Genomic DNA, 23,446 nt, shown 5'->3' with positions numbered 1-23,446 from the left:
GTACAGGGATTGGACTGCTGAGGACTGGGGTAAAGTCATGTTCTCTGATGAATCCCCTATCCGATAGTTTGGGGCATCCAGAAAAAAGCTTGTCTGAACAAGACAAGGTGAGCGCCACCATCAGTCCTGTGTCACACCAACAGTAAAGCATCCTGAGACCATTCATGTGTGAGGTTGCTTCTCAGCCAAGGGAGTGGGCTCACTCACAATTTTGCATAAGAACACAGCCATGAATAAAGAATGGTACCAACACATCCTCCAAGAGCAACAGGAACAGTTTGGTGACGAACAATGCCTTTTCCAGCATGATGGGGCACCTTGGCATAAGGCAAAAGTGATAACTGTGTGGCTCAGGGAACAAAACACTGATATTGTGGGTCCATGGCCAGTAAACTCCCCAGACCTTAATCCCATTGAGAACTTGTGGTCAATCCTCAATCCTGTAATTGCCAATAAAAGCCTTATGAAATGCTTGTAACATCTGACAAAAATATTTAAAGACACTGAATCAGCAAACATTGTGGAAATTAATATTTGTGTCATTCTCAAAACTTTTGGCCACGAATGTACATATAAATTATGGATTATGGATGAGCGATGGCCAAGTGGCATAGGCAAGGTGCAATAGATGGTATAAAATACAGTACATATTGTAACGGCTCTCTTCTATCTCCTCCTCTGACGAAGAGTTAGAACAAGGATCGGACCAAAATGCAGCGTGATGATTCATGATACAATTTTTAATGAAGGAAAAACAATACAAGCGGAAACTACAAAATAAATGAAAAGTGAAAAACCGAAACTGCCCTATCTGGTGCAAACACAAAGACAGGAACAATCACCCACCCAAACACTCACAGAATATGGCTGCCTAAATATGGTTCCCAATCAGAGACAACGATAATCACCTGACTCTGATTGAGAACCGCCTCAGGCAGCCATAGACTACGTAGACACCCCACAAACCCCTAAGACAAAAACACACCACAATAACCCATGTCACACCCTGGCCTGACCAAACAAATTTAAAAAACACAAAATACTAAGACCAAGGCGTGACACATATGATAAGAGTAATGTAAGATATGTAAACATTATTAAAGTGGCATTGTTTAAAGTGACTAGTGATCTATTTATTAAATTGGCCAGTGATTGGGTCTCAGTGTAGGCAGCAGCCACTCTTGAGTTAGTGATTGCTGTTTAGCAGACCTTGAGATAGAAGCTGTTTTTCAGTCATTTGGTCCCAGCTTTGATGCACCTGTACAGACCTCGCCTTCTGGATGTTAGTGGTGTGAACAGGCAGTGACTCGGGTGGTTGTTGTCCTTGATCTTTTTGGCCTTCCTTTGACATTGGGTGCTGTAGGTGTCACGGAAGGCAGGTAGTTTGCCCCCGGTGATGCGTTGTGCAGACCGCACCACCCTCTGGAGAGCCTTGTGGTTGAAGGTGGTGCAGTTGCTGTACCAGGCTGTGATACAAGCCCGACAGGATGCGCTCGATTGTTTATCTGTAAATGTTTGTCAGAGTTTTGGGTGACAAGCCAAGTTACTTCAGCCTCCTACTGTCTGTGTGGGTGGACCATTTCAGTTTGTCTGTGATATGTACGCCAAGGAACTTAACTTTACACCTTCTCCGCTGCTGTCCCTTCCATGTAGATAGGGTGCTCCCTCTGCTGTTTCCTGAAGACCATGATCATCTCCTTTGTTTTGTTGACGTTGAATGAGAGGTTGTTTTCCTGACACCACACTCCCGAGTGCCCTCACCTCCTACCTGTAGACTGTCTTGTTGTTGTTGGTAATCAAGCCACTACTGTTGTGTCGTCTGCAAACTTGATGATTGAGTTGGAGGCGTGCATGGCCTACACAGTCGTTGGGTGAACAGGGAGTACTAGAGGGGGCTGAGCACACACCATTGTGGGACCCCAGTGTTGAGGGTCAGCGAAGTGGAGATGTTGTTTCCTACCTTAACCACCTGGGGTGGCTGGTCAGAAAGTCCAGGACCCAATTGCACAGGGCGGGGTTGAGACCCAGGGCCTCCAGCTTTATGATGAGCTTGGAGGGTACTATAGTGTTGAATGCTGAGCTGTAGTCAATGAATAGCATTCTTACATAGGTATTGTGATAAGAGTGTCTGCTAAATGACCAAATATAAATATTTTGCAAGTGTTCATTTTACATTTACATTTTGGTAATTTATCAGACACTCTTGTCACACCATTGTTCTAGCAGACTTCTGATACCAATGTAGGGTGAAAGGGGGACACAGCATTGTGGACCGCTATTTTAAAAAAATGGTATAGAAAGTATTTTATTTATTTTTGGAAAACAATTACATGCCCAGAAAGTATATTGTTACCAAATACATTGGATGAAATAGTTCAGACCGGTAAAATACAAATTACTAAATACTTAAAAGAAATTGAAATAAAGGATTACATTCAGAAAGTAGCCTACCCAACCCTGTTTATGCATACATGTACGGAAATGTATTTTTTGCAGTCTCTTCATTTGCAGAATGTTCTCTCTCCTAGTTTCTGATTTATCCTCTCTCTTTGTGCCTTTACAGACTCATCCGATGAGGGTGACACGACAAAGTTGGTGGTAGGAGTTATTGTTGGTCTGCTCCTGGCCACCGTTGTTGTGGGTCTAGCGTACTGGCTGTACATGAAGAAATCCAAGTAAGTGCATCAATTCAAAATGCCATTCTTATATAGCATGTTATGGTGAAATATGTGTTATTATTGGAGGGCTGTGATTAGTGTTAAACAAACTGATTTGTGTTAAAAGGCAAGGCAGCTGGAAGACCGGTGAGAAGGAGGATGGATCCACTGAGGAGAGCAAGAAACTGGAGGAGAAAATAGAAGAAAAGCTGGAGGAGAACAGCCAGAAAGTTGAGGTGTAAAGAAAATAAATGTTTAAAGAATGAGAGAGAAAAAAGGTAAAGAACTTGTTTTGAAAAACACATCTACTACTGTATATTAGAATATTTGCTTCTTTTGTTTTAGATTAAAATATGCCGGTAACATCATCACTTTTTATTTTTCTGCAGTGTGGAAGCAGCAACTAGAAGATTTTGCACACTTCTGTTCAAATTTGAAAGGGGGCATTGAATTGGATGAAGATCATTTGGATTCGGACTTATACACAACACTTTGTTTCCTCTCAATATTGAATGAAAAAAACTGGCTAAATGAACAGATATGTGTTGTACATAAGCCTGAATTGTCTACACTCTAGATAAAATGCATTAACTTTCCTACTACAATAGTTTTTGTTTCAAGTGTTGGTTAAGAGGGATTTGGTCAAATTGAGAAAAATTACAATTGGAGTGTTTGGCTTGGATTGAATTAACATTATTGCTGGTAGAATTACTACTGGACCAGTTGCCTTTTCTGTAAGGATGTGTACATTGGCCTATACCTCCCTGACTCTCAATGCATCCCGAAGAGCTGAAGGTGTTCACCGCAGTTACGTCTCAGTTCCATATCATCAGTGCATTTTGTCTGTTTTTAATGGCACATACACAGCCATTTTTGTAGTCTCCATTGGGAAAATAAATTGTAGAAATGTTAATGAAAGGGCTAAGGGTATAGGCTACATAGCTTTGGGTGTTGTAAGGTAATATGAGTTAAGCATTATACCAAGATGCATTGCCTTGGAAGTAGAGGATCTGTTGTACAAATTATTTCATGACATGTTTCATGGTTCCTGTTTATTTTTTAACATTTTTTTTACCATCAAAAGTATCAGGAGATTGAGTCATGCTGTTAGGCATCCATTACACTCTTACCATTTGTTTGTGTATCAGTGGGTCGTGTTTTATTTGAATGTAACCACTACATTACAGAATATGTCTTATCTCAGTTGTGTTCATAGTGTTTATTTCTGTGCATTCATGTCATTTTTTTATGTGGAAAGAGACAAGTTGTCCAGCAGTTGGTCAGGGTTATGAGGAGCATTTAATGAACCTGTAAATATATCAGATCTGGATGTAATTGTGATTTGTTTAGGTTATATTTCGCTATTTATATTGTTCAAGATTACACAAATAGCATCTCTGTTAGTTATATTCAATTATTCTCACATATTCCACCACTTAGTTTTAAAGGTACTGAACAATTGATAGTTCTTTCTTGCAGGTATTTGACAATGATAATTATAATGTAAGCCTTCTGTGGATTTCTATGAGATTTACCACATGATATCTCATACTGTCCGCTGGCTGTTTGTTTCCTACATTGTAGTTCATCTGAAACCATCAAATTGGAAATAAGACCAAAGAGGGTAAATGTTGCCATGCAAGTATTGTAAATACTGGCTTTTGTTTTTGTACTTTTGTTTAAAATAAAGTGTAGCCTACATTTTGAAGAAAGTTGTTAAAGAATGTTTTGTTGGCTCTGTCATTCTTTTCACAATACATCCTAAAAATGATCACCATTCGGTCATCATTGAGAATAGGTACATATACACACCAAAATCCCAGAGAATCAATCTCTATTCATCCCTATAATCCATAAATCCATATTTTACAAGTTGAGCGTTCCTCAACACTAATAGCATGACTCTGATAAATCAATATAGACTCATACAAGAACATGATAATCAGAAATCCAGAACTGCACATAGAAAGGATGTATGCTGCCATCCATTGGCCAAAGAACATAGCACATGGATTTGCTTCATCCTCATTCAGAGAGATCAAAAATGTTACAAATAAGATCCCACTTGGATATTTAAATTGGGTTACTTTCTGTAGTTGGATCTGATTTGTGAATATCTTATCACATGTTAAATGTTACTAGTAAATTGTCAAGCATTAGGTTTTGCTAAACTGAGTTCATGGAACCTTAGAGAACTGTTAAACTGACAGCCATACAGTATAGGCTACATGTGGGTGCCCTTTATACCTCTAGTCTCTGCTGTAAAGCACAACAGCCACTAAAAGAAAAACTGAATTTAATTCTGTCCTGATAAGGAATGTATTTTATAGATGCAACAGTATCACACAGCTTGTTCATATTCAGGAATCATGATGTCAATCTGACTTTTTTTATTTTTTATTTATTTAACCTTTATTTAACTAGGCAAGACGGTTAAGAACAAATTCTTATTTAGGTCTGCATGTCTTGCATTTCATTTTCTACTAATTTCTTTTTGCAGTCATACATACAGTTTTATGACTGCCTCAAAAATGCATCCAAAAAAATTTGGCAAATTCCTATTCATGCATTTTCTCAAAATAATTTAGAAATCCTATCTGGGTGATTTTATTCTACTTTAGAATGTTATAGTTAAATTGAGACAATTTCTTCATCAGAATTACTGATTGATTGACAAGTTATGACAGCATGCAACGTTGAATCTATGGTTGAATTATTCTCGTGATTGGGTCATCCCGGATTGGATAGTTTGATTGACAGTTGTCATAGTAACAACTCAGGCCATCGCCATTTTGTCAGAAGGTTTTTTTGCGGATTATTTTCAAATGTTCTCCCTTCCCGCCGGAATAATGCAATCACTGGATATACCATTGACATTTGTGTTGAAAACAATGCGTCGAATGGATCGAATTTAGACAATTATGAAGCAAATTATGTAGCATAGTTTAAATACATTTAGGGAGAGCCGCACTTGGTCTACCGGGCCGGTTCACTGCGCAGGTTTGGGACGCGCGCCATTTTGTGAAAATTGACATAAAAATTATTGTCCAAAATAAGCGTATATTTTAGGGCATGATATTTGTTTCATATTTTGGGGGATTTAGAATATTATTCGTTATGATAGCCTACGTCCGTGTTTCCCGTGGTGAGCTTGCAAGAAAACGGAACAATCTGAATGTAGCAACCTTTTATTTCGCTATTGAATTCCTAGCTACAGAATCTTGTTAGCTAACCTTAGCTAGTCAACAGCAGTAGCCACGTTCGTTTTGTCAACTAGCTAGCTAGCATACGAGCTAGCTGGCGCTAGTCATCAGCTGATGCTAGTCGAAGTTGGGTGGATAACTCATTTTGTTGGTGGGGAACGCATTTGATCGTCAAGAAGTTTTACTTGGCTGGCCAGTGGGGGATACTGTTCACCTTCGCGTTACGGGAATTGAGTTGACTGACTGCTACCGTTAACTTAGCCGACGATTGAGGGCGGAGAAGCTCAAACTGGATAAGTTGCCCTATCATACAGGTTATTTGACTTTAAATGAAGATCGTGCCATCAGAGGTGAGCCCGTATATGAAGCTGACTATGTGTGTTGTGTAAGAAAGGTAGCAATAACGTTACACGGGGTGGCAATTAGCTAACTAATAAACTATCTAGCTTACGATCAGCAACCATTGCATTGGCCGGAGGATGTCATCAGAATGTCGCTAACATTAGCCAGTACAGATTTGCTAGCAAACGTTAGCGCTCTGGATCTAGCTACACCTAACATGTTTTAAACCTAGCTAGTGGGCTAACAACATTGTACATTTCGTTGTAGCTAGCGGCTAACGTTACGTCAGAGTGCTAACGGAAGTTAATAGCTAGCTAAGGTTTAAGTGTTTATGGGCGAGCATTTCTCGTTAGCTAGCTATGGTCGTTAACGTGCCAAACCTGTTAGAAAGGTGTGGGCAAGGTAACAGTAACAAGGTAGCCAGTTAACAATTCAGGCCCCATATCTTTCGTTATTGGCTTGCTAATAAGTTGGCAAGCTCGCCACATAGCAAGCTGGTCATCTAACGCGTAGCTTGCTAGTAGGCCCATACAGCTCGCTCGCAGAACACATCGTCACTGCAATCACTCTGGCGAGAGGAAACGGGTGGCTTGCCTTAACGTACCAAAGCTAGAAGGGTAACGTTAGCTAATGAGCAACCAAGCTAGGTAGTGTTTGTCATTGTGGACGAAGCCAGACTTTGCCGTTGACAATTCTGCTCTTGAGAAGGCTAAACCTAACAGATGATTTCCTTTCCAAATTCCAACCATGGCGAGAAATACTCCATCACCTGTGAGTAGTTAGCTAACAGTTGACAATTCCTTATTTTGACCTGATGACAGCCCGATTTGAAAGTGCAAGTATGTAACAAAACAGAGGGAATAATAAATGTCATAGGATAGACATAGTTAGATATGAAGATGCATACACACAATTCGTATTATAACGGTATATCAGTGTAACTAGGCCTGTGTTCATGTCTCGACTCAATAGCCAGAAAAGGAACTGTTCAGAAGACGGTCCTGAAAACGGAATGTTATGATCGTTTATGCTTTACAAGTAATTACCTTGTTTTTCCTTAGTGGAACAGTTGGATGCGTTATTTCTACTTTATATGCACTGTTCTGATTAATTTAAATGGTATACAGTTTGTATTCAAAACACTTGCATTGCAATATAGGCTTATACTCCATATCATATTTAGCAACCCTTCCCACACTGAAAATACTTCAGCTCACTGTCTATACATAGTGTAATATTTTATTTTATTAGTTAGTTGCTGTTGAGGCATTCGGGCCATCTTCATCACAGGCATATCAAGTTAATGGCTTTGACAATGAGTATAGACATTCTGAGAGGAGATCTCTAGTTTTACTAGGTCCAAAACAATGGTCAACCTTTATTTGACCTGCTTGTTAGGATGGCACCTGTCTCGGTGTGAACCATGTTTCTGAACTGTTCTTGCAAAAAGTAAACAGACAGATTTATACTTCTTAGATTTATATGGTTAATTGTCAACATGCTAAACACAATCTTTGAGTCATTGGTTCAATGAAATTAACCAGACTGACTGGGAAAATGTGATTTGTTGGATTGATTAGAGCTTTCTATTTTCAGAATGTGAATTTTACAATATATATTTTCTAAAAAAAAAAACATTGTGAGAGTCATCCTTTCCAATGTTTTGGTATTTTTCCTCCCTCTTTTTTCCACCAAAGTTTTTGTGCTATTGGAAAGTAGATCCCACCAGAAATGCACAGTCAATGATACTTATCTCTTTTTGTTCTTCATAGTGGGTTGTGGTTTGCTGCTGGACTCTCCTCCCAGGATGATATGAAATTTTACAGGAGACGATGCATCCAGGTTAGCTGCAATATCTGCAATATTTTCTCTTTGGTGGGGAGGAGGCAGTCTTCGGACAATTTGGAATTGGGATTACATTAAATGGAGTGAAGTTTAAAATAAACCATGGTGCACCTCAAGATGTCAGCCAAGAAAGTGGAGAAGAAAGAAATGCCAGTCATCCTTACAGATGAATCTTTTGTATTTAGTGAGCTTGGAAGGATGCTTCAACAACTGGCAAGCATTATTATTGAACAGTTATACAAAGGACAAGCGTGAAGTGACCAGCCGCAGATAATTATATAAAGGCCTATATAATATTACATGTACAATATTACACATGTAATATAAATTACAATTTATAAGGAATAGTACTGTACTATTTATAGTGCGAAACGGGGTTAGACTAGGCTACCTTATTTGATTTTTGTCCGATTCTGAGGTCACCCCCATGATCAGTTATACCTAATACATGTGTTATTATTGTATGATGTGTCAGAAATGGCATGTTACAATTGTATAATTCTAAACTGGATTCTCCTGGAATGTAGCTACTGTACATCTTTATTTCCAAGGTTCTCCTAATAATCTATCAGTCTGGATATATTTGTTCCTCCACAGCTGGGTCAGCTCTGTTTCTAGTGCTCTCAGATGAAGTGCAGGTTTTAGGCTGTGCTGCTATTTTGCTGTCAGGCTCTAGTGTACTGAAAGCGGCCTCTTAAGTGTGCCAAAGTTCAATTTTATTTCTTGTTTATTTCTTGCTTTCTCATTGGAAAATGGGAGCCGCTCTGCCCTGGCAACAAAAGTAGGCTATTTGCATACTGCGTTGTGATTGGCCTGTGCATTGATGGGCTTGCCAAATCACGCTGTATCTCTGTGGTGATAGGCTATGCTAATTAGGTGCTGTTGCTGGGATTCTGAATAGTGGTTACTGTGTAACGCTAGTGAATTGTGTTGTCTGGTGAGATGCTGATAGATGAACAAGCTACGTAATACTTTTCTAATTTCTTTTCACATAAAGAGAAGGTTGATTAACTACCCAGGCTATATAAATATTGCATCTTTATTCCTGATCTAAAAGTACATATTCTATAGCCTCCCGCTGTTCTGACGGCACCTTCTCATGGATGCTAAATACAACAAACATACTGTATATAATTTGAATAACAACGCTATTTAACAGTAAGAGTTAGGCCTATGTCTTCCTACTCATGTCAATTATATGAGAGACATTACACTGACCGTAACATGTTAGTTAGAATTTACCAACATCCCATTTGGGAATTTCAATTGAGAATCATTGAGATTCATACTACATAGTAAAGGTTAAAGCTGTGTGCCTACATTTCTTGACCCCTTGATGTGGTATTTTTGATCAGTTTGTTACTGCAGGAAACCTGCCATTGATAGAGTAATCTGTCTGAAAAATCAACTTCATTTTTCACTACTTCAGGGAAAGTTTGTATACGTTTTTAAAATGTGTGTGTGTGTGTGTATATATATATTTTTTTAAATCAGCATTAATGTTGACTTATTTCAGGAGGAGAGACTTCAGCATGCAAACCTTCGTCCGTCCGGCTTGCGCCCTCTTTTTCTTTCCACGCTGCTGGTCTTCAGATGGCTGCTCCAATGCCCCATACGCACCAGCAGTACAGTGACCGCCACCAGCCAAGCACTGACCAAACTGCTGCGGTCCTACCGTACAGCGACCAGGCGCAACAGCTCACTGCCAATCCGGTATACAAGCAACCCACCAACCTCTCAATTTGTCGTTCACTTTTAAACACACACTTGCCCAGTAGAAATCAGAACTTTAAGTAGCCTATCATTTTTATTGCAAATTGTAAGAAAAGTTCATACACCTTTTTTTTTGTCTGAGATATTAATGCTTTTCTTGTGATTTGTTACAGAGGCACATGCCCCAGTGCTTTCGTGACCCTACTTTGGCTCCCCTGCGGAAGCTCTCCATAGACCTTATCAAAACCTATAAACAGATCAATGAGGTGAGACTGGTTTCTGCTGTTTAATGTACTGCAGTTGCCACAACATAAAAAATATTATTTTTTAATATTTTTAATGTAGTTGGTTAGATCAGGAAGTACATATGCTAATGTCTGTATTGCGGTTCTTTCCTGGACTCTCAGGTGTATTATGCAAAAAAGAAGCGGCGGCACCAAACGGGTCAGGGTGAAGACTCCAGTCACAAGAAAGAGAGGAAGGTCTTCAATGATGGCTACGACGATGACAACTACGATTACATTGTCAAGAATGGGGAAAAGTGGATGGACCGCTATGAGATTGACTCCTTGATCGGCAAAGGGTCATTTGGACAGGTATAATTTTGTAAATGATTCAACATTATTCTCGTGATCACTTGTGTGATTAAAACATAAGAAAATACAGTACCAGTCAAAAGTTTGGGCAGACTTACTCATTCAAGGGTTTTTCTTTATTACTATTTTCCACATTGTATAATATAATAATATAATATATGCCATTTAGCTGACGCTTTTATCCAAAGCGACTTACAGTCATGTGTGCATACATTCTACGTATGGGTGGTCCCGGGAATCGAACCCACTACCCTGGCGTTACAAGCGCCATGCTCTACCAACTGAGCCACAGAAGGACCTAGAATAATAGTGAAGACATCAAAACTATGAAATAACACATGGAATCATGTGGTAACCAAAAAAGGGTTAAACAAATTTAAAATAGATTTTAGATTCTTCAAAGTAGCCACCCTTTGCCTTGATGACAGCTTTGCACACTCTTGGCATTCTCTCAACCATCTTCACGAGGAATGCTTTTCCTACAATCTTGAAGGAGTTTCCACCTATGCTGAGCACTTGTTGGCTGCTTTTCCTTCACTCTGGTCCAACTCATCCTAAACCATCTCAATTGGGCTGACGTCGGGTGATTGTGGAGGCCAGGTCTTCTGATACAGCACTCCATCGCTCTCCTTATTGGTCAAATAGCCCTTACACAGCCTGGAGGTGTGTTGGGTCATTGTCCTGTAGAAAAACAAATGATAGTCCCACTAAATGCACAGCAGAATGCTGTAGTAGCCATACTGGTTAAGTGTGCCTTGAATTATAAATACATTGCTGACAGTGTTACCAGCAAATCATCATCATCACACCTCCGCCATACTTCATTGTGGGAACCACACATGCAGAGATCATCCCTTCACCTACTCTGCGTCTCACAAAGACATGGCGGTTGGAACCAAAAATCGCTCATTTGGACTCATCAGACCAAAGGACGGATTTCCACCGATCTAATATCTATTGCTCGTGTTTCTTGGCCCAAGCAAGTCTCTTCTTTAGTGGTGGTTTCTTTGCAGCAATTTGACCATGAAGGCCTGCTTCACGCAGTCTCCTCTGAACAGTTGATGTTGAGATGTCTGTTACTTGAACTCTGTGAAGCATTTATTTAACCTGCAATCTGAGGCTGGTAACTCTAATGAACTTATCCTCTGCAGCAGAGCGTCTTCCTTTCCTGCGGTGGTCCTCATGAGCGCCAGTTTCATCATAGCACTTGATGGTTTATGCGACTGCGCTTGAAGAAACCGTCAAATTCCTTGACATTTTCTAGATTGACTGACCTTCATGTCTTCCAAGTAATGATGGACTGTTTCTCTTTGCTAATTTGAGCTGTTCTTGCCATAATATGGATTTAGCCCTATTTGGTAAAAGACAATCTCCTGTATACCACCCTGCCCTGTCACAACACAACTGATTGGCTCAAACGCATTAAGAAATTCAACAAATTAACTTTTAACAAGGCACACCTGTTAATAGAAATGCATTCGAGGTGACTACCTCGTGAAGCTGGTTGAGAGAATGCCAAGAGTGTGCAAAGCTGTCATCAAGGCAGAGGGTGGCTACTTTGAAGAATCTCAAATATGATTCCATGTGTTATTTCATAGTTTTGATGTCTTCACTATTATTCTACAATGTAGAAAATAGCAAAAATAAAGAAAAATCCTTGAATGAGTAGGTGTTCTAAAACTTTTGACTGGTACTGCATGTGTTGGTGTTTTTTCTCTCCTTGTGATTGCTGTAGGTTGTAAAAGCGTATGACCGTGCAGAGCAGGAGTGGGTTGCCATCAAGATCATCAAGAACAAAAAAGCTTTTCTCAATCAAGCCCAGATTGAAGTGCGTCTCCTGGAGCTCATGAACAAACATGACACTGAGATGAAATACTACATAGGTAATGCACTCTAGTGCTTGTCTATTGTCCAAGCCATTATGGAGTAATGTTATGTTTTACACATACAGGAGAGATTGGTGTAACAGCCAAATTTGACTGGCAGAATGTCTCTTTTTCCTATCATGTAGTTCACCTGAAACGTCACTTCATGTTCCGCAACCACCTCTGCCTGGTGTTTGAGATGCTCTCGTACAACCTATATGACCTGCTGCGGAACACCAACTTCCGTGGCGTCTCTCTCAACCTGACCAGGAAGTTTGCCCAGCAGCTTTGCACTGCGCTACTGTTCCTGGCCACGCCTGAGCTAAGCATCATCCACTGTGACCTGAAGCCTGAGAACATCCTGCTGTGCAACCCCAAAAGGAGCGCCATCAAGATAGTGGACTTTGGCAGCTCCTGCCAACTGGGACAGAGGGTATTCTAATCTACTACTTATTGTCTTGGTCCAAAAGAGTTTAACCTTGTCTTTCACAAGTCTAATTTCTTGCATATGTTCTGTATACCTCTGATGTATATTCTGTTCTCAAGCGTTTAATGCTGATATTTGTAATGTTTAAGAATGGGTTGTGATTTACTCTTTTTATCTTTCCTCAGATATACCAGTACATCCAGAGTCGTTTTTACCGCTCCCCAGAGGTGCTGCTGGGCATGCCCTATGACCTGGCCATCGACATGTGGTCCCTGGGCTGCATCCTGGTAGAAATGCACACCGGAGAGCCCCTCTTCAGTGGCGCCAATGAGGTACAGTAGGCTTGACTGACTAGCTGGAGATCTTTTTAAATGTAGCCAACTCTTAGTAAATTAATTTGATACATGCCATTAACATTAATCCATGGCAGTATTTTGTTCTGTTCTATAATTCTCAGGTGGACCAGATGAATAAGATAGTTGAAGTTCTAGGTATCCCCCCCAATCATATTATGGACCTAGCCCCAAAAGCCAGGAAGTTCTTTGAGAAGCTATCAGATGGCACATGGAGCGTTAAGAAGACCAAAGATGGCAAAAGGGTGAGTGTTCTGCAGTTCCTCTCTCAATGTGGTGTTCTAACAGTGGCTTTTGGTAGTGTTGTGTATTTGAGTTCAAGTACCTGACAACCCCTCCTTCTCTCTTGTCTTTCCTCTGAGCAGTATAAACCTCCAGCCTCTCGAAAGCTCCACTCCATCCTGGGTGTGGAGGCCGGGGGTCCAGGTGGCCGGCGGGCGGGGGAGTCTGGCCACGCCGTCGCTGACTACTTGAAGTTCAAGGACCTGATCCTGCGGATGTTGGACTACGACCCCAAGAGCCGCATACAGCCCTACTACGCCCTACAGCACAGCTTCTTCAAGAAGACTGCAGACGAGGGGACCAACACGAGCAGCAGTGTGTCTACCAGCCCAGCGCTGGAGCAGTCCCAGTCCTCTGGAACCACCTCCAGCACCTCCTCCAGCTCCGGTAACACTCCCTGGCTCAATTGACCCTCTTTCTCTCCTCGGAATATTGCGGTTGCGGGCTCATATCTCAAAGTGGTGCCTTTTCAGTGCACTGGTGGGAAACCCAACAGTTGATGGTGCTTTAAAAATATATACTATTTTAAACCTTTGCTAGGTTGTCATTTTTTAGATGTGGTGTGATGGGCTGAGGTTGTGCCCTCGTCTCTCTCTCTCTTGCAGGAGGATCATCTGGGACAAGTACCAGTGGCAGAGCAAGGTCTGACCCCACCCATCACCACCTACACAGTGGAGGGCACTTTGGGGCAGTGCTGCCAGCCATCGATGGTGACACCCTCTGTCCACAGGTGACATGTCTTTGTCATTCATTTGAAGAAGCTAATTAATCAATAGACAACATGTTGTAAGTCCTAATGTAGTCAATATTATTTAAATGCACTGGGAATGTAATGGTATAACATTTCCGAAGTAGCATTTGCCAAGTTTTTTGAAATTGACATTTTAGTCATTTAGCAGATGCTCTTATCCAGAGTGACTGAGTTATTGCATTCATCTTAAGAGCTGGGTGGGACAACCACATCAGTCATATTAAGTATATGTTTCCTCAAAGTAGCTATCAGCAAAGTCAGAGCCAGTATGAGAGATGAATTGATTGGATTTCTGTTTCTGTGATCCACTGACAGGCAAGAAAGACTTACCCTCCCCCATTGGTGAGGGGAGGCGGTGTTGGACCAGAGCCAGTGGCCGGAGAGACCCACCCAGTCCAGGAGACCACCTTCCATGTCCCTCCTCAGCACCCCAAGGCCCTGCACCCCCACTCCCACCCCCATCATCACCACGCGCAGGTGATGGCCACAAGGCCCCGGCCACGGCATTACACCTCTCCCACACACAGCGCCTCCACACAGGACTCCATGGAGGTGGTGCATGGCCATCTGTCCATGACCTCCCTGTCTTCCTCTGCCTCCTCTTCCTCCACATCTTCCTCTTCCACTGGGAACCATGGCAACCAGGCCTACCAGCTCCGCCACCTGCCCTTTGGGCATCACGGCGGGCTGAGCATGGGGTTGGGCGCCTTCTCGAACCCCCGGCAGGAGACGGGCATGGCCGCCCACCCTGCGTACCCCATGGGCACAAACACTGGGCCGGCTCACTACCTACCAGAGGGCCACCTGGGCATGAGGCAGGGCATGGACCGGGAGGAGTCTCCCATGACTGGAGTGTGTGTGCAGCAGAGTTCCATGGCCAGCTCGTGACTGCACTAACATTTGGCTATGTGTTCCCCCTGTGCGTCATTTTTAAGGTGGTGTTTTTTACTACAGATGTGTCGAACTAAAGCTGCTCACGTCAGAAGGGAGATATCACTGAACCGCTACTACAGAGAAGATCCTTTGTTAAAAGAATGTGGTTTCCGTTTTTCCTTTGCAATCATTACACATAGTAATGTTGCAAAATAACCATAGTAAAATTGAGACATCCATCTGCCATTTCACAAAATTCATGTAACAAATAACCACCGTCTGGTATTACGTGGCAAAATCTTCTGGTGAGCATTGGGGATACAGTTGGAAGCAGTTTTACAGGTAGCTGTCAGTAATGAATTGCTAACACCTCTTATTTAAAACTGTGGAATTTCTGACATTTTTGTTCCACAGTTGTTGATTGTTTTACCCCTTTTTTAAAGTGAATTGTCACAAAAGAGCTGCTTTTAAAACATGTAGCTTGACCTGAGGAAAGTGTTTGCAGTGATATTTCGTGTTGTCTGTTGGTATTGTGTAACTCTGTGAGAGGGGAGCACATAGCAGTGGAGTTCCTACAGCGTGCGCTGGCCCAGACAGTGGAGGAATTACCCTGCAGGTGGAAGCTGTTGAGTGGGGAGGTTCTGAGGGGAGCGCTGCCCCCATTAAGTCCAGGGGCCCGGTGAGCTGGGTCCGGCCTGGCACAGACGAGAGATTGGCTCTGGAGAAGAAAAGGATCCGGCGACGCGCAGGGAAGACTGGTTCAGTCAGTGGCTGGTTCTCAGATAACCCTTTGGCCTTACGACTCATGGACTTGGAATGGGACGGAGCTGGACATTATCATTTGAATTAACATGGCTTTCCTCTATTTTTTTCTCTCTAGACAGCCCTTAATTCTTTAAGGAGAATAAACATAATAGAAAAAGGTCATTAAGAATCATTTCTGAGGCCTTTCTCTACAAAGATTTCTTATTAATGGGGCCCCACATTACAGGGTCTTCTTGTACACACCAATCTCCTAAACATTACTTCCTCAAATCTTGTTCACAGATTAAGGATTTCACAGTGGAAAGAACTATCTTTTCCCTTTGCTTACCCCCCCAAATCTGCATGTAGTTCCTCATCTGAACGCCTGCACAAATTCTCCATCTTAAATGGAAACTGAAAAGAAAAACGAGTTAAGTGACTGCCTTTTTTCCTCCTCAAATTATGCTGTGAATTTTACAATAATTTATTTTCCCTTTGGATATTTTTTATACCAAAGCAGTTGTTTTTAAAGCATATTAGGTGTCTGTGACCAATAATGTAGCAGTTCACCACTTTTGACTCTGTTTATCAAGATCTTATTTTAACATCAATACAAAACAGCAGCAATATATTGCTCTAGCAAAACTGGAACCCGTTGTTGAACTTAGCTACCATATATTTTAACAGTTAAGGTTGCAATGTTTTACCAAACCTGTTTCCATATTATTTGGTTGACTTTAATTTGTGGAGTCTCTTTTAACCTTAGTATGTTTAGTGACATTGGTAGTTACTCTGCAGGCTCCAGAGTAGCAGAATTAAAAGCTCATGGTTCAATGGAGACAACTGCATTCTATTTCTGCATTTTCCCCCACGTATACTATTTTTAAGGGTTTCGCTGCCTTTCATACATAATTTGGTTGACATGCTAGCTACTGCCATAACTCAAGACTATTTTAGTTTCATTACCCTGGCAGTGTCTAGACAATTGTTTCAAAATGATTTGGCAGAGCACCTTGTGAGCCTGGTCCTATTCAAATGGAAAGCGTGCCAGCAGACCTCTTGCTAATGTCCTGAGGATGATGCTCAACTTAGGCAGACATGCATGTCCATAGAACTCGACAGTAAATAAAATACATGGTTCATTCAGTTTATTTTATATCAGGGATTTTGAAGTGTTTTTTTTTTTTGGTCATCTCTGGAAAAATAACAAGACCTAAACAAAGTCCTGCTCATAACAGCCTTAGTTAAACACACACTGACCGCAGGACACCATTCTATTGTCATCATAATTCAGGGGAGAGACCATCACAAGGACAAATCATGTTTGGTATAACCACAAATGCAAAGCTACCTGTAATGATATTTTGATTTTATCTAAATGTTAAAATTATAATCACAATCATTTTTCATACCCCTCATGATTTTTGAGATTCAGAAATTGACAGTGGTTTTGCTGGCACTCATACTGGTACTAAACATTCCAAAATAAAGGTTAAAAAAAAAGATTTAAAAATAATAAACTTGAGTGACTCTTAAGTGTGAGCCTGTTTCAGATCATGCTGAATTACCTTTGATCTAGAGCAGTTGTCATGACATGCAGCCCCTTTTTAATAGTTGAAATAGAATTGATGTATATATTTATATTTTTTAATAAAGGAAGTATAGAACTCACTACCTTGCTCCTGCTGGTATGATGATTGTTTGTCAATTTGGTGACCATTCAGTGGCAAGATCTCAGTTTTCTTAGTCAGTGGTGTATCATGGTCTCTGGTCAGAGGTACTTGACTACATCAGGACAACACTATGAGGTAGGGTTTGAATCAAACAGGGAAAGCTATATCTTCAAACCTTAATTTTCACAGGGTATATTGTAAGTGCATGTACATCCACAAACCTTACATTTTGGTTGTATGAGAAGCACATGGTGGGAAAAAAAGTGGTGGGAAAAAAAGTGGTTCCATTTTCAATAAGGCTGTTATGTTTGGGTTTCACACATTTGAGTACTTGTTGACATATCCCTCACCCTACAGAAGCGCAAGTCCTCAGATTTCATTTGAATATCTTTTCCTTTGTTTTTTTGTTGTTTTTTTTTCATCAAAATGTTTGTACATGCAACATGCACTATAAAACTGAACAGCATGGGGAAAAGGATAAGTCCATGTATCCACAGATTGTAAGATCTAGTCAAGACTTTGCTGTGTATATGACAATGCCCTTTGTATTATATTAAGACAGTCTTATGTATGATATATAAAAAGAAGTTAATTGAACTGTTGTGAGCCTCTGTTCCTCAACTTATCTTCACACACCAATATGTATTTCTTCCAGGAATACACTGTCTATTGTCTCAATGCTATTTATACCTGCACAAATACCAAATCAATTATCATGATAGTGGATACTTTTCTGCTCAATAATAATAACTGTTTAACACCATAACTCCTTTGTGTAGCCTATAATTATGATTCACACTCAAAATATACTGATCAGCACAACAAACCGGCAACGTTATCGTACTAGTTGTAAGAAAGCCTGAGTGATTCTCTCCACAACAGCAAGCTATATGTAATGGGTGTAGATGAGATGTATTGTGATTGAAGTGACCTTATGAACTCTTCATCGTTCGCCAAATTATCACGTGGATTTTCTGATTTTATAATCATATAGATCAGCTTATTTTACGTTGTGGCTCGTTGGTCTAGGGGTATGATTCTCGCTTCGGGTGCGAGAGGTCCCGGGTTCAAATCCCGGACGAGCCCGTCATTTTAAATTTAAAGAGTAATGCTAAGACACAAGTAATTGAATGCTGTAACATGGCAACAACGTAGTGAAAAGTGGTATATTTGGTGCAACTACATAGAATATAACAAAGATTGAACAATAACTCTATGACCCAGTGAGTTCTATTTTTGCTGGGTCTAACTCATGCACATTTATAGCGAATTCACCATGTTTCCATCCACAACGTTGACATATTTACTTTTAGACATAAAAAGAGGGCTCGTCCGGATTTGAACCCGAGACCTCTCGCACCCTAGACCAACGAGCCAGATGAAGCATGTGTTTTGTCTTTATTCACGCTCGTTTATAAGTACATTCGTGTTTTTTTTTTCATGAATCCGAACCGTAGCCGTTTAAAGTTGACTATATTTCCTATATGTCCAATTGCCATGACAAACTAGCTATATTTTTGCAAATTTGGGGTACCTCTACACGAGTGTAACGAAATCGTTAGTGTAACGTAGAAGACGCACAGTCATCTAGAAGTCTCTATTCACGGGTTTTACACTGATCCGAGGTACGCTTTTCTTTTAACCCGTACAATGTAAATGTGTAATGGTTGTTAGTTAGAGCTGATCCTGGATCTGTGCATAGAGATAACACAAATGAGCACGTGACAAGACATCATTGTGACGTACATTATTTGTTGAACGGAAGCAGTTCGGTTTCCTCTTTCTCAAATCCTCCAGGCCACCCTTAGCACTGTTGCGCGCCTTTTAGGTTAATTTCAAAGTAACAGGTAGCTAGCTAGCTTGTGTAATATACATTATTCAAACGCAAAGCATATGTCTGAATACTAAATTCATTTGAAATTGAATAGACGTTTATGCACAATGCCCAATTTTTGCGCGGCTCCAAATTGTACCAGGAAGAGCACTCAATCCGATTTGGCTTTTTTCAGGTTTCCAAGAGATCCAGAAAGGTATGACAAAGTCTGATCGTCACAATATGAACCCTTACCTTTCTCGGGGAGTAACTAGTTATACGATAGCTTGCTTGCTAAATGTAGCTATGTTGTGTTCAGTAGCACGCTAGTCATCATAGCTAACTTTCGTATGTGGAAACTAGCTAGCTAGCCAGCTCACTTGCAGCGAGCCAAGTGGTGTGTGTAGCTTACAGTGCTGACATTCGCCTGTAGCTGAGTTGCAAGGATAAGTTAGCCACCATGGCATTTGTGGTGTAAATCCATCGTACCTCTATTGAAACTTTGGGACATATATACATTAGGTACCACCCCAGCACTAACACACCTAAATAATAAATGAATCAGTCTGGACCATGATTCTTTAAAACGAATAGTTTACAGGTAACTAGGCCAATTTAAAAAATCCACCTAACTCCTCCTATTCTGGTTTGTTCAGATGTAGGCTCTGGGTTGAGAACTGTCGACGGGCGGATCTGGAGGCGAAAACATCAGACCAACTCAATAAACACTACAGACTGTGTGCCAAACACTTTGACCCGGCTATGGTTTGTAAAACAGTAAGTGCATATGTCAAACCACAAAGGTCTTTGTTTGAAACATGTCTACCTCACTGAACAATCTGTCTTTTTAGAGATGATCATAATCTTACATTTGAGAGGTCTTGAGCTGTGTGTTTTATTATTCATGTATTTGAATAACTTGTTTTTGTCTTCATTATTGTTTTTCAGAGCCCTTACAGAACAGTACTGAAGGATACTGCTATTCCAACCATATTTGATTTAACAAGCCACCTCAAAAATCCTCATAGCAGACATCGCAAGCGGATCAAAGAATTGGTATAATATCGCTTATTTTTTTACTAGAACTTTATATCCTTGTGTTGCTTCAAAAAGGAAAATGTATGTTAACTACTACTGGCTATATTTCTTTAGGTCTGTTTTCAATGTAATAGTTAACATAGTTACATTGTCTTATGTTTCAAATAATTGTTTTAACAGACTGAAGAAGACATAAGGAGAATTAAAGAGAGAAGATGTAAGTTGCATTGTTTTTGTTTAAAAGTATTGTTGTATCCATACACCTTTTAAACATAAGCTTATATCGAATTTCATTTTTTTGTTTCCTTGCAGTGGCATCCTCCATTGAACAGCTCCACTCAAAGAAAGACATTGAGGCAACTGAGGGTCAAGATGCCACTGAGGAGGAAATCAAGCTGTCCCCAGAGGAGAAGGAGTTCCGAGATTACCTGAGGTCTCTATTTGAGATTATTTTCATGCTAGGAAAGCAGAACATCCCATTGGAGACCAATGTCCCAGAAGGACTGGAGAGAGATCCCAGTAATTTCCAGGCCTTACTGGAGTACCGCATTAATGCTGGAGATGAGGCTCTGAAGAGACGGTTTGAGGCCACAGCAGTGAATGTGGAGTACCTCTCCACGGCCCAGCAGAGCCAGCTCCTAGACGTCTGTGAGGGCACTGTCAGAGAGGAGGTCCTCATGGAGGTGAGAGAGAGTCGCTTCTTCTCACTGGTCACAGGGGACCTGGTGGAGTTCGCTGGGGAGAGACACCTGCCTCTCTTTCTGCGGTTTGTAGATCAGTCCAACACTCTCAGGGAGGAGTTCTTGGACTTTTTGCCGTTCGAGGGGGACGAGGCCTCACTGGTGGAGAGGCTAGAGACCCAAGTGACAGACGGGTGGGGGCTGAGGATGGAGGACTGCCGTGGCCAGGCCCATGTAGCCACCGGCACCTTTGCCACTAAGATGAAAGCTGTGGCAGTCGGACTGATGGGAAAGTACCCCATGGCAATGCACACGCCTTGTTCCACCTGCGCACTGAATATACACCTGGCCAACAGCCTTCCCTTCCCCAGTGTTCAGGTTGTCATGGCAACCCTGAGAAAGATTGGCAACTTCTTTAAGCAGTCTCCATCCTTGCAGGCTGAGCTGGAGAAGGCCATCTCTGTTTACCACCAGGGAAATTATGAGAAGGCAACCGAGCTGAAGGAGGCCTGCAGCTCTAACTGGACAGTGCAGCACAACGTGTTTGAACTGACTGTGGACCTGCTCGAGTCCCTCCTGCTGTGCATGGACTGCATTCGGGACAATGAGAACGTCAAGTTTCCTGACGCTATGACTGGGGACGCCTACTCGATCGCAGAGACCCTGGCTGACTTTGAGTTTATTGTCACCTTGGTCATCCTGAAAAATGCTCTTTCTTTCACACGAGCCTTCGGCAAAAACCTGCAAGGGGAGGCCCTTGATGTGTTCTTCGCTGCCAACAGTCTAACAGCTGTCCTGCACTCTCTGAATGAAGTCTTCGACAACATCGAGGTCTACCATGAGTTTTGGTTTGAGGAGGCTGTGAATCTGGCGGGTACCATGGAGATCCCGGTGAAGGTGCCTCGTCTGTTCCTCCGGAAGCACCGATCGCCCGACACAGGCGAGATCCCGCCAGAGACTTACTTCAAGGAGTATGTGACGGTCCCGGTGATCCGCGGCATCATCGATGAAGTGGACGACATCTTCTCCCAGAGCAACCTCAAAGCCCTCAAGTGCCTGTCCCTGGTCCCTGCCATCATGGGCCAGATGAAGTTCAACACCTCAGAGGAGAACCATGCAGATGTGTACCGCAAGGACCTCCCCAACCCAGACACGCTGCCCGCTGAGCTGCATTGCTGGAAGATCAAATGGAAGCACCGGAGCAAGGAGGTCCGCCTGCCCTCCACCATCCACGAGACACTTCAGCTGTCGGACGTCAAGTTCTTCCCCAACGTCAACTGCTTCCTGAAGGTCCTGACCACCCTGCCTGTTCTGATGCTGGAGGACAGCGGCAGCTCTGAGACATCCAGGAAACGCCTGCAGACTTATCTCAGTGACACACCTATCAAACACAGGTGCAAGAGTCTAGCTGTGCTCCACATAAACTCTCATGTTAAGCATGACCTGGATGTCATGGTTGAAAAATACTGCAGACTGTACCCCGAGGATGAGCCTGAACCCGAGCCAGAGTCTGAGATCAGCACTGTGGTGATATAGCATATTAAGTTTGAACTTGTGGAGTTTTTTTCTGTATAAAGGGTACAAAAATCCAATTAAAATTACATTCAAATGATGTCTCGCTGTTATATTATAGCTTTAGTCTGATAGTTTCATGAAAATGGTAACTGTAAAATATGACCTAGACAAGGTTTTTTGGGAATAATTGTGTAACATTTTGATCATTAATATTGCTCTGTACCTTAAGAATATTGCCATTAAACATTTTTTAAATATTTTGTTTTGTTCTAATTAAATGCCACTTGGTGTCTTGAATGATAAAGCTCTTTATTTTATGGGAATTCGTCATATACATTTATGTTGAATTAGGACTATAGGCAATTAACTATAGCCTACCACTATAATTTTGGAGGGGAAATATGTATTTGTCACCATTATTTGCCAGTCTGTTTTATGACAACTTTACAAAAAAGGTTATACAATGTCCCTCCTTTGTGCCACAAGCACAAGTCTACCAGTTACTGTGATCTGCCCATGACCTTCCACATTGGAGGGAAGATGATACCAATATACTATAATCGTATAATGTTGCAATTTTACTGTAGGCTACGTTATTACTTGATGGTAAATAGTTCAACATTATTGTGGTGCAAAATTACCTGTTGGAAATAATTCTGATAATAACTAGACTTTGTAATATGTCTTGGGAACAACAACCTTAATATGGTGCTTTAGTATGTCATCACTTAATTGGGGGAGAGTGTGCATGTGGCTCTATTTGATAGCTGTTTCTGTTTGGTATGTATGACATCCCACAGAGCCCAGAACAAGGCCTCAATCATTTTGTTGTTGTTGCTCTTTTGCATGTTATTTTGGCATTAATATGTGTCACATATCAGTTTGCAAACAAACAATGTAAAAAAATATATATATTTTCATTATAAAGCTGCATACACACATGGTCTTTCTTGCTTTTCTTAAATAATGCAACTCCAAAATGCAGGTGTTTCAGTCTAGCTCAGTGTTTTCTGTGATGGAGGGTCAGCCAGCGGAAAATACAGAGCATAGGGGTTGGTAATCTTCTCTAGTTGCGC

The 23,446-nt window shown here is 41.4% G+C and overlaps 3 protein-coding genes and 1 non-coding gene across 7 annotated transcripts in view; all 4 read left to right on the top strand.

The window, feature by feature from the left end:
* LOC118358598 (CD166 antigen homolog A-like) overlaps window positions 1-3,720 on the top strand; it is a 62,309-nt gene extending 58,589 nt beyond the window's left edge. For both annotated transcript variants that reach the window (XM_035736589.2, XM_035736634.2), the window contains 3 exons: window positions 2,564-2,675; window positions 2,785-2,935; window positions 3,047-3,720. In XM_035736589.2, the coding sequence (XP_035592482.1) occupies window positions 2,564-2,675; window positions 2,785-2,899 (227 nt within the window). In that variant the 3' untranslated portion in view covers window positions 2,900-2,935; window positions 3,047-3,720. The remainder of the gene's footprint in view (window positions 1-2,563; window positions 2,676-2,784; window positions 2,936-3,046) is intronic.
* A 1,711-nt stretch (window positions 3,721-5,431) lies between these two features.
* LOC118358445 (dual specificity tyrosine-phosphorylation-regulated kinase 1A-like) lies at window positions 5,432-17,921 on the top strand. Of its 3 annotated transcripts, none has more exons than XM_035736406.2 (12): window positions 5,432-6,210; window positions 7,975-8,044; window positions 9,564-9,760; window positions 9,934-10,026; window positions 10,168-10,356; window positions 12,092-12,239; window positions 12,368-12,654; window positions 12,834-12,980; window positions 13,106-13,246; window positions 13,367-13,670; window positions 13,889-14,013; window positions 14,350-17,921. In XM_035736406.2, exons 2-12 carry the CDS (start codon window positions 8,035-8,037, stop codon window positions 14,920-14,922), a joined length of 2,214 nt encoding a protein of 737 aa, XP_035592299.2. In that variant the 5' UTR covers window positions 5,432-6,210; window positions 7,975-8,034; the 3' UTR covers window positions 14,923-17,921. The 3 variants fall into 3 exon arrangements, with proteins under 3 accessions (XP_035592299.2, XP_035592386.2, XP_035592218.2); XM_035736325.2 differs by lacking the exon at window positions 5,432-6,210 and adding an exon at window positions 6,220-6,973; XM_035736493.2 differs by lacking the exon at window positions 7,975-8,044.
* Window positions 17,922-18,338: 417 nt separating this feature from the next.
* trnap-cgg (transfer RNA proline (anticodon CGG)) lies at window positions 18,339-18,410 on the top strand. The gene has a single exon. It is a non-coding gene; the product is annotated as a tRNA-Pro (tRNA).
* A 678-nt stretch (window positions 18,411-19,088) lies between these two features.
* Window positions 19,089-22,627, top strand: LOC118358381 (52 kDa repressor of the inhibitor of the protein kinase-like). The gene is made up of 5 exons (XM_035736192.2): window positions 19,089-19,354; window positions 19,794-19,914; window positions 20,086-20,193; window positions 20,356-20,392; window positions 20,488-22,627. Exons 1-5 carry the CDS (start codon window positions 19,266-19,268, stop codon window positions 22,389-22,391), a joined length of 2,259 nt encoding a protein of 752 aa, XP_035592085.1. The 5' UTR covers window positions 19,089-19,265; the 3' UTR covers window positions 22,392-22,627.
* The last annotated feature ends 819 nt before the right edge of the window (window positions 22,628-23,446 follow it).

This window comes from Oncorhynchus keta, chromosome 1, assembly GCF_023373465.1.
Source record: "Oncorhynchus keta strain PuntledgeMale-10-30-2019 chromosome 1, Oket_V2, whole genome shotgun sequence".
Classification (NCBI taxonomy): domain Eukaryota; kingdom Metazoa; phylum Chordata; class Actinopteri; order Salmoniformes; family Salmonidae; genus Oncorhynchus; species Oncorhynchus keta.
The sequence above is the reverse complement of the archived record's forward strand: the minus strand, read 5'-3'. Positions and strand labels throughout refer to the sequence as shown.